The following is a 10315-nucleotide window of genomic DNA, read 5'->3' as shown; positions in this document are numbered from 1 at the left end:
CCCTGTATTCTCCTGGTGTGTGTGTATATCCCAGTGTATGAGATCAGTAGTAATGTGTGTGACCAGTTTTATAGGCCCTGTATTCTCCTGGTGTGGTGCTGCAGGATACTGCTCTGAACTGTAAAGTCAAATTGAACTGCAAGGTTGGCAGTTCAAACCCACCAGCCGTTTCTTGGAAACCCTTTACAGGGTCGCTATGGGTTGGAACCAACTTGATGGCACTTAACAACAACTTTCTCTTCTCTAACAGAGGAAAAGTGATAATGATGTGCTAATTATTGTTGTTAGGTCCCATCGAGTTGATTCAGACTCATAGTGACCCAGTGTACAATAGAAGGAAATGTTGCCCCATCTTGTTGCATCCTCCCAATTGTTGCTGGGTTTGAGCTCATTGTTAGAGCCACTGCGTCAGTCCTCCTAGTGGAGGAGGCTCTTGTCATCCTCTTTTTCTCTGACTACATACCTCCTGAGTCTGATGTCCTTCTCCAGGAACATGTTCCTCCTGATAAGGTATTTAGACTACATAGGCAAAGTCTTGCCATTCTCGCTTCTAAGGAACATTCTGGTTGTACTTTTTCTAACACAGGTTTGTTTGTTCTTCTGGCAGTCCATGTGGTATATTTAATATTCTTTGCCAACACCATAATTCAAAGAACTCAGTTATTTGATCTTCCTTATTCACTGCCCAGCTTTTGCATGTATGTGATGAGACTGTTGGAAATACCATGGTGTGGGTCAGGTACACCTCAGTCCTGAAAGTGACACCTTTGCTTTTGAACACTCTAAAGAGGTCTTTTATAGCAGATTTGACCAATATAACGTACATCATGTTAGTTCTTGGCAGCTGCGTCCATGAATATTAATTGAGGCTCCAAGTAAAATGATAGGCTGGGAGAGATGGACAGTTCAGGTGGTGGTGGTAGCTGTGTGCTGTTGAGTCAGTTCCAACTCATAGTGACCGTGTGTAGGGCGTCCAGGTCTCATCTTTCTCCCTCGAAGCCCCTGGTGGACTCAAACTGCTGACCTTGCGATTAGCAACCCAGCTACAGTCACAGCTCATTGTTGTTGGTGTTAGGTTGCGCAATGTTGTTGTTGTTAAGTGCCGTAGAGTTGGTTCTGACTCTGACCCTGTATGGGGTTTCCAAGGAGTGGCTGGTGAGTTTGAACCGCCAACCTGTTTGAACTGACCAAGGTGGGTCAAACCGACCTTGCAGTCCAGTGCTTAGCCTACATCGCCACACCAGGACTCCTTAAGTTGGGCAGTAATGGTTACTGTATCCTCAGAAAACTTTTGGGAAAATAAGGAAAATGACCAACATAGGAAATGTTTTCAACCCTGTTCCACTCTATTCTCTGTCCCCCGCTCCACCAACTTCACTCTAGAATGGAGCACTGGAGACTTTTTCCTTCGTGTAAGCTTTAAGTGTGGGCTGTTGGACCCTGGACTGGATAAACCTCATTGTAGGGGAATCAGGGCTTGAGGGGGGCCTGGGTATGCCAGCCTTCTGCTGGATGGATAAATGATTCTCACTCACCCACTCCTTACCACATAATGTTTCAACTGAGATTTAGAGTATAGCCACACATGAAATAGATACATTCTTTTTCTGGTGTTCCTTACCCCTCCTTTTGTTTTTATTTTTTTAAACAAACATGGGTGTTAACATTTCATATGGTATAAATGGTTTTATGGGTTTGAACACCAAAGCATGTATTACTAACAGAGTACTGAATCAGTGGTCAGTCATTGAAGATGACCAATGGCAGGGGGGTTATGATTATTATCATGCTTGGTAACACCATCTGATCCTTTCACATTGGGGATCTGCTCGGTTACCTCCCTTAAGCCTCTACTTCCGGAGCTTCATAAAAGTACAGGAATGATTCTGTGTGTGAAGCCCCTCCCAATGCATGGCCTATACTATTACGCTAAAAGAAAGACGCAGCAAAAGAAACTGTGAAAGGTGTTTGGCAACGAGCTAGCGCGGGAGCTCACCAACTCTTTGAAGGTCAATTAGCCAGAAAATGTGCTAAAGACTAGGTGCTGGGCTGGATTACAGCCTAAGAATTACCCCCAAGGTCCTCAAAGCGGCCGCCGCTGGAGCACAGACAGGCAATTCTAGCCCTGGAGGAGATGCTACAAAAGCTTTCATTTAAGGGACTTACTTACACCCCACTAAGTTTTGGAAATTAAATTCTTGTTTGTGCTTAACTGCTGTTCCTTTTGTCTGGACTTCCACATGTATTTCAATAGCAATCACTATTTTCCCCAAATCTGTTTTGTGTGGGAATCCGTATTTCTGTGCTGGGCACCAGCAGAGCTGTCATCGCTGTCAGGAACTGGGAAGAGGAGACTGCCACGCATTGAAACTTGTAATATTTCTACTTTGTGATGGATCAGTCTACCAGGAACTCCATTTAGGCTTAAATGAGTAGATTTTTAAAAATGTTCTGTCATTTGCTTGTAAAATTTGGATTTTAGGATTTCCATACACAAGGCAGCATGATTTACCTTGAATTGGCAATTTTACAATTCTGGTAGCGAACTGGTTACCAGTCAGGCTGCTAACCGCAAGGTGCTCCACGGGAGAAAGATGACGCTTTCTGCCTCCATAAAGATTTACAGCCTCGGACACCCAGTACAGGGTTGCTGTGAGTCGGAACTGACTCTGTGCCACCCCACCACCATCACCAGACACACATGTGGCTGTTTCACCACACCCAAACAAAGCCCAGTGCCATGGCGTTCAATTCATAGCAACTCTACAGGACAGGGGACAACATTCCCACAGGGTTTCTGAGGCTGCATCATTACAGAAGCAGACGGCCACAGCATCCTCCCACAGGGTGGCTGGGGGGGTCGACCTTACGGTTAGCTAGCAGCCCATGCTTAACCGCTGCACCATGACTACCCGACTACCCCGCAGTCTGTTTCTCCAAAAATGTTTTTGTTGGTTGTTGAGTTCAGGTGTGACTTTTCACAAGCTGAGAGCTGTGTTTAGTTCCATTTAGATGTGGCTTCTTTGACTTCTGGAAAGGCTGCAATTTAAGAAGGCTCGGCCCTGGTTCCTCCTCCTCTTAGTAATGGTGGGGACGTGCTCAGCTTTGAACTCAGACTGAATTGCTGCCCTAGTGGGGCGCATTCCCTTTAGTTTGTTGTTGAAGCAGTTGTCTCTCTCTGGCCTACTTTAAAGCACTGCACTTCTGCCTGCAAAGTTGGGTTTCTACCAGAAATGTTGTTAAGAGCACTAAGGAGGAATGCCTGCTTCTTTGTGAACAGCATTTTAAATGTTCTTTTAGTATTTCTAATTCCCATGCAGTGTCAGTCTAGGGGCACAGCTTTTAGTCTTTCTTGAAAACTTGAAGACCCGTTTCTGTCTCTCTCCATTTGCGTCCCAAGGTCAGCCTTACTCTTGACAGAGGAGTTGAGAAGAAACTCATTGCAAAGTGTTTATATCACAATCTGGCCTGGTGAGAAAAACACAACTGGCAAGAGAACTTAAATTCTTATTACAAGTTCAAGTCTGTTGCTTTTAACACATCCGAAGACTTTATTTTCCGTGTGAAGAATTCTAAACTGCATTGAAGACATTTGCAAAAAATAAAAACAAGGCTGTAGGACTTGACAGGGACACCACATGAAATGTTTCCACAAACCGATGCTGCACTTCAGGCTCATGTGTGCCAAGACATTTGGAAGACAGCTACCTAGCCAGCCAACTGGAAGAGATCCATATCTGTGCCCATTCCAAAGAGAGGTGACTCAGTGGAATGCAAACATTATCGAATAATATCACTGATATCACATGAAAGTAAAATTTTGCTGAAGCTAATCCAAAAATGGTTGCAGCAGTACACTGACAGGGAGCTGCCAGAAATTCCAGTCAAATTTAGAAGAGGATGTGGATTGAGGGTTATCATTGCTGATTGAGATGGATCTTGGCTAAAAGCAATGAATACCAGGATGATGTTTACTTGTACAGTCATTTGACTGTGTCGACCATAACAAACTATGGATAACATTGTGAAAAATGCAAATTCCAGAACACTTAAGGCAGTCATTGAAACAGAATGGGGAGACAGACTGCCTGGTTTAAAATCAGGAAAGGTGTGCACCAGGGTTATTTAGATCCTTGCACCTTACTCATTCATCTGTATGCTGAGCAAGCAATCCGAGAAACTAGACTGGAGGAAGACTCATTAATGATCTGCGATATGCAGATGACAACAACCATGCTTGCTGGAAGAGAAGAGGACTTGAAGCACTTACTGATGAAGATCAAAAACTATAACCTTCAGTATAGATTGTACCTCAATATAAAGAAAACAAAAATCCTCACAGGTGGACCAATAAATAACACCTTGATGAAGTGGAGGAAAGATTGAAGTTGTCAAAGACTTCATTTTACTTGGAGCCACAAAATTAACACTCGTGGAAGCAGCCGTCAAGAAATCAAACAACGTATTGCACTGGGGCAAATGTGCTGCAAAAGACCTCTCTCAAGTGTTGAAGGACAAAGATAACAGTTTGAGGACTAAGGTGCTCCTGACCCAAGCTCTGGTATTCTCAGTTACCTCATATGCATTCCAGAAGCATTCCAAAAGGGAAGAATTGATGCCTTTGAATTGTGGTGTTGGCAAAGAATGCTGAGTATACCGTAGACTGCTAAAGCAAAACCAAACCTGCCTTGGAAACAGTACAGCCAGATTGCTCCCTAGAAGTGAGGATGATGAGGCTTAGTCTCAGATCCTCTGGAAAGGAGGGGCCTGTCCTTGGAGAAGGACATCAAGCTTGGTAAAGTAGGTGGTCAGCAAACAAGAGGAAGATGGAATGGCGCAGTGGCTGTGAGGATGGTCCGAGTCAGGCAGTGTTCCATTTGTTGTACATACAGTTGCCGTGAGTCAGAAAAGATGCGACAGCACTGAACAACAATAACATAATCTAGAAAATTCTCAGATTTGCATATGTTTTTAATAAAGCATAATACTGAATTTCCCTCCTCTTTGCTTTTCTTTGAAAGAGAAAAATATATATTTAGTGATACAAATATTATTATTGGACCATGTACCTAGTTGGTTAATGAACTTAAAGCAAAGTTGGATCCAAACTTACAGAGAGAGGTACTACAGTTAACACTACCATGTTTACTGAGGTTTTTTTTTTTCCTAAAAAGTGCTGATTCAGAAAGTTGTTTTATAAAGTGAAAATGCTAAGTTCTTATCTCTTGGGCTTTATCTTGCTAACATTGTCAGGATATAGCACATCTGGCTTAGATTGTCAAACAGTCTGGTTTCATGCTTCAGTAAAAATGAATCCAATCAAGTTGAAATTGAAGATAGATAAAAAGGGTTTTGGTGGAGCAGACATTTTTAAACATAACAAGGTTGTCAGGAAAGATCTTGAAAGCTCCTTTCTGAACGGCCTTTAAAAATAGGTTGGTGCTTTGTGCTTAGGTAACCATTTGTGGTTAGGTAGCCAGTTCTGACTCACAGCGACCCTGGTACAAGAGATAAAAACGCCGCCTGGCCCGCACCATCCTTACAGTTACTCTGTGAGTCCACTGTTGCAGCCACTATGTCAGGTCGTCTCGTTGAGGGTCTTCTCTTTTCCGATGATGCTCTACTTTTCTCAGCATGAGGTCCTTCTCCGGGGATGACTTCATCCAGAGCTGTTCTAGTCAGCTAGAGTTCCACGTAAGAGGTGGTGGGGAAGGAATGAATGGCTTCCGAGTTTCCTTCAGTTCTTCAATTCTTGATGATACTGCCTCATAACACTGCCAGGATTTTATACGAACTTAATTGTCATTAAAGGGTTCTGAGGGGAGAGGTGTAGTTTTGTTTTTATAAGTCAGGCTTTCATTGTGATAAAAATTTTAAAAACCATCCTCATCATATTTAGTAACATTTGTATTTCTATATCATCATTTGGCTTGTTTTTTGTATTATTTGATTCCCTTCCTTGCCCCTCTTCCCAAGTATGAATTGTAGCCAAATACAGTGAGCCTTTGAACGGCACCAGCATTGTTCAGGGGTCAGCTGTACGGTGAAACCTGGGGGACCTGGGACTTGACAGACTGCCTTGTTTTCTGGGTCTCACAAATTCTCTGCTTTAGATAAGGGGCTGCCTCCACCTTTTTCCTATTGCTTCTTTTAGTGGAAAATATTTGCATATTCCTTCTCTGGAAGGTTTCCACTGTACGGGTTCTGGTTTCTACAGGTGTTAACTGCACTTAGATGCAATTCTTTGCAGTTCTTGCTTTAGTGGACAGTGAAGCGGAATCCATTGGACGATATGGGCAGTGCAGACCACTTGCTTTGGGGCTATTTAAGAATGACAGCTAAAGCCACTTTCAGGTCTTTACCCAGAAGCAGACGCATCCAACCTTCTGTGCGCATCTGGGGACACAAGTCATTGTGCGATGTCTGTATGGTTAGAGTTCCCTGCCTGCCCCAGCTCGAATCCGTTTCTTAAATTATGCTGACCTTGGAGCCATTAGTAGAGACTCAGCAAGCTGCACTCATAAATAATGCAGTCACTGTGGAATGGCAGGGCATTTATAGTTCATGCCAGTAAGTGTTTCAGTTGGGTTACTCAAGAGCTGTTGGCCTGACCCCTTTTTCAAGTTGGTGAGAGGCATGAGTGTGGGTTCTTTATAAAGCTTCTGTGTAGAGCTCAAAGCCTTGATACACGTCTCCTGTGGCGGCCTGGCTTTAATGACTGTGGAGAGAGAGGGCCTATATGGTTGGGGTTTCCTTGTTACTGGCTCTCTCTCTCTTGCTCTCTATTTTTCTTTTTAAAGCTGTTTAAGCCTTTGGTTAGCCATCAGTGCACTGGCCCTAAAACAAGAGAGAAGCACTGTCTGGCCTATCTGGAAGTTTGGGGCTGGACTTGGCTCTGGTTTTCCAGTTGTTGTTGTTGTTGTTGTTGTTATGTGCCGTGGAGTCGGTTCCGACTCACAGCGACCCTGTACAGGGTTTCTGAGGCTGTAAATCTTTACAGGAGCAGAAAGCCTCATCTCTCTCCCACGGAACAGCTGGTAGTTTTGAACTGCTGACCCTGAGGTTAGCAGCCCAATTCGTAACCGCTGCCCCAAACTGTTGTTGTTATCATTAAATGTCGTCGAGTCAACCCTGTATGGAGTTTATGAGGAGCGACTGGTGGGTTTGCACTGCTGACCTACAGCACCATGCTCTTGTTCAGACAGAACCTCGAGCTGCATTCTGTCACTGTCTCTGGCAGTCACCAGATGTGGCGAGTCCCTGTAGCCTGCAGGGGACAGTGCAGATGGGTCTCTCTGATAAGATGGGATAGTGACGTTGTGACTAAAGTCCCATGACCTTTTCATTCCATTTTTCCACGAACTTTTCGAGGCCCCTCGTATCTCTGTGGATAAGCCTCTTCCCAAACAGTTTCTTCCTATGCAGGTTCATCTGTTTTGCATTTTCTTTCTTCCTGTTTTCCTTTGCTCATTTTAATACGACCTCAAACTCTGGGCAGTTTTCCCCAGGACTTCTCCTGACTCTGTTCTCCGGCTGCCTTCTCTTGACCTTTCCTGTCAGGACCTCGTTCAGCAAAGACGCAGACTCCTCCTTTCCTCTTGCCCCCGCTTTTCTTGCACGAGCTCAGTGGTGTATTCTCAGATTATCTCGCTAAAGAGAGAGTGAGGCGGCGCTCTCCCTTCAGAGCCTCTGATGTCGAGAAAAGCTATTTTATAGCAGTATTCAATGCCTGTTGACAGCTTTGCCAGGAGAAACATTGATTTTTCGCTTTCTGTTTTTCAGGCTCTGCTTTCTTCCCTGGACGATGTGCTGAGATCTTTGCCCGTGGTCAAAGCATCGGGAAGCTTGGGGTCCTTCATCCTGACGTCATCACCAAATTTGAGCTGACCATGCCCTGCTCCTCCCTGGAAATCAATATCGAACCCTTTCTGTGAAGATGGGGCTGTGGTGTCTGATTCACTCAATCCTCCTCTGTGTCCCTAACCCGCCTCCACAGGGACCTCCGTGTGTGCTGTAAAGTTTAATAAAGTAAAACCCCTGGCTGGCGCTGCATTGGGCCGGCCTGTGCAGTAACGAATGTGGTATCAGCTTGTGAAGTTCACGGGTAGGCCAAAGGCCAGCAGCGGAGTGTCAGCAAAACATACTTGTAGGGGGAGGCGTGGTTCTGAATGGCAGGAGGGCTCCTGAGACAAACACACCCCGCACCCCACCCACACACCCCCAGTGATGACCGCTCCACATTGGGACCCCATTCCTGCTGCGGGCTCACGGGCTCACACAGATGACTGAGCATGACTAAGGACCTAGTGTTACTTCCCTGTGTTAAAAGAGTAGTGTTTTGAGAAAACTTTGAGGAATCTTAGGATCACTATTATAAATCTGTTTAATACAAATTCAATCACAATCTAATAGTTCCAGCCTCTGAAGTCATTTTAAATTAAAAGAACTTGCAATGTAAGAATTCAAGTTATTTGAGGTTGCTTAAATAAATTTAAAGGCGCTGTGGAATAAGCACTCAACCATAATGTCCCTTTGAACTGTAAGGGCAAAGGTTGAAGCTCACCAGCTGCTCCTCAGAAACCCTATATAGGGTCTCTAAAAATCGGGACCGACTTCATGGCACCTAACAGATAGGTTTAAGGGGCCCTGTGGGTTATGAATTGGGTTGCTAACTCAATGACAGCAGTTTTAATCTAGCAGCCACTCCGCGGGAGAAAGATTAGGCTTTCTGCTCTGAGTCGGACTGACTCCAAGGCACCCTACCACCAGATATGTTTCAGGCCCTGGTGTGGCGCTGTAGGATAAGCACTGGACTGCTCTCTGCGGTAACCACAAGGTTAGCAGTTCAAACCTTTGGAAACCCTTTAAAGGGTCACTATGAGTAGGAACCGATTTGACAGCATACAAGGTATGTTTTAAGGTGGCGGCACTGTAGGATACACAACTGCTAAGCACATGATTGGCAGTTCAAATCCACTAGCAGCTGGATGGGAGGAAGATGAGGCTTTCTGGTTGCCTTGGAAACGATACAGGGTCGCTATGAGTTGGAAATGCCTTAATGGCATTTAACCCCAGCAGGTCTGTTTTACACTCTCTGTGACCCTCTGAGGACCCTCTGGTGTCCTTGCAGCATACACTGGTCCCTAGAGGAGCTGAAGTGGACATGTGTTGATTGTAGAGCTGGAGGAACAGCAAAACCGGGAGGAAACGTATTTTTGCCCTAGGCTATTCACATTGCTCTAATTGATCAGTTATAAAATCATGGTTTAAAATAAGAATGTTAACTAGTTTCTGTCAGTTTACTGGGACTAGATCTCTCCTCTGAAACAAGTCTGTGAGCCCCCTTGTCTTACTTGCTAATTTCCTCTCCGACTTTGATCTAGAGCCTCCAGACGTTAGGTCTAATGTTGGTGGAATTGCTGAAATTATATGGATGATATGAAACAAGTAAAATGCAAAATTTACCCCAGTAGAGATAGCTCAGGAAGATATTAAGACAATTTATGTCTGGAACTCTTATGAGCCTGGTACAAAACCTGACCACATTACAACCTTGAATCAGAGGTAGCAGTTTCCAGCGTGGCAAGATTTGTGAACCTGACAAACTTGCTACTGTTCCTTCTCACTCCTGAACAGCCAAGAGCAGAGGCTACATTTTTAAAATGAGGTAAGGGTATATACCCTTACGAGAGAATGCATGTCAAAGGACAGATCCAAATACATAACGAATCCTTACAACTTAATAAGAGAAACCCAGTTTTTAAAAAAATGGACAAGATTTGTATAGACACCTCCCAAAGAAGACACGACTCTTATTAAACATAGAAAATGTTCAACATCATTAGTGATCATAGAAATGCAAATAAAAAAATCACAATGGGAAAGGAAGGCCGGGTGACCTACTTCTAAAATACCAGCCATTGAAAACCCTGTGGCGTGCAGTTCTACACCATCACACGTGGGCCTGAATCAGCTAGATGCCAGTGGGCTCTGGGTTTAGTGGGGACTGCTGAGATTCTAGTGGTTTCTTATTCTGGGAGCCAGTTGCATGAGTGTGTGCAGGTGGTTAGAATTAATTGAGCTTTCTGCATGTGCACTTTTCTGTCTGTATGGAGATGGGGGTTGTGGTGTGCCATGGGTCAGTTCCAACTCATCGGGACCCTGTATATGGTTTCCAAGGCTGTGAACCTTTAAGTGAGCAGAACGCCTGGTCTTTTCTCCTGTGGAACTGCTGACCATTTGGTTTTCAGCCAAACTCATAGCCCACTATGCTACCAGAGCTCCTTTTCTTTCTACATAGTGGAGGTTATGTGCC

General features: G+C 44.4%; 1 protein-coding gene across 1 annotated transcript in view; it reads left to right on the top strand.

Moving 5' to 3' along the window:
- Window positions 1–8042, top strand: part of FARSB (phenylalanyl-tRNA synthetase, beta subunit) — an 83518-nt gene extending 75476 nt beyond the window's left edge. Inside the window, exon 17 of the mRNA XM_006861885.1 lies at window positions 7783–8042. Within this exon, the coding sequence (XP_006861947.1) occupies window positions 7783–7934 (152 nt within the window). The 3' untranslated portion in view covers window positions 7935–8042. The remainder of the gene's footprint in view (window positions 1–7782) is intronic.
- The last annotated feature ends 2273 nt before the right edge of the window (window positions 8043–10315 follow it).

The sequence above is a fragment of the Chrysochloris asiatica genome, unplaced genomic scaffold (genome assembly GCF_000296735.1).
Source record: "Chrysochloris asiatica unplaced genomic scaffold, ChrAsi1.0 scaffold00044, whole genome shotgun sequence".
NCBI lineage: Eukaryota > Metazoa > Chordata > Mammalia > Afrosoricida > Chrysochloridae > Chrysochloris > Chrysochloris asiatica.
Note: the sequence above shows the minus strand (reverse complement) of the source record. Positions and strands in the feature narration are given on the sequence as shown.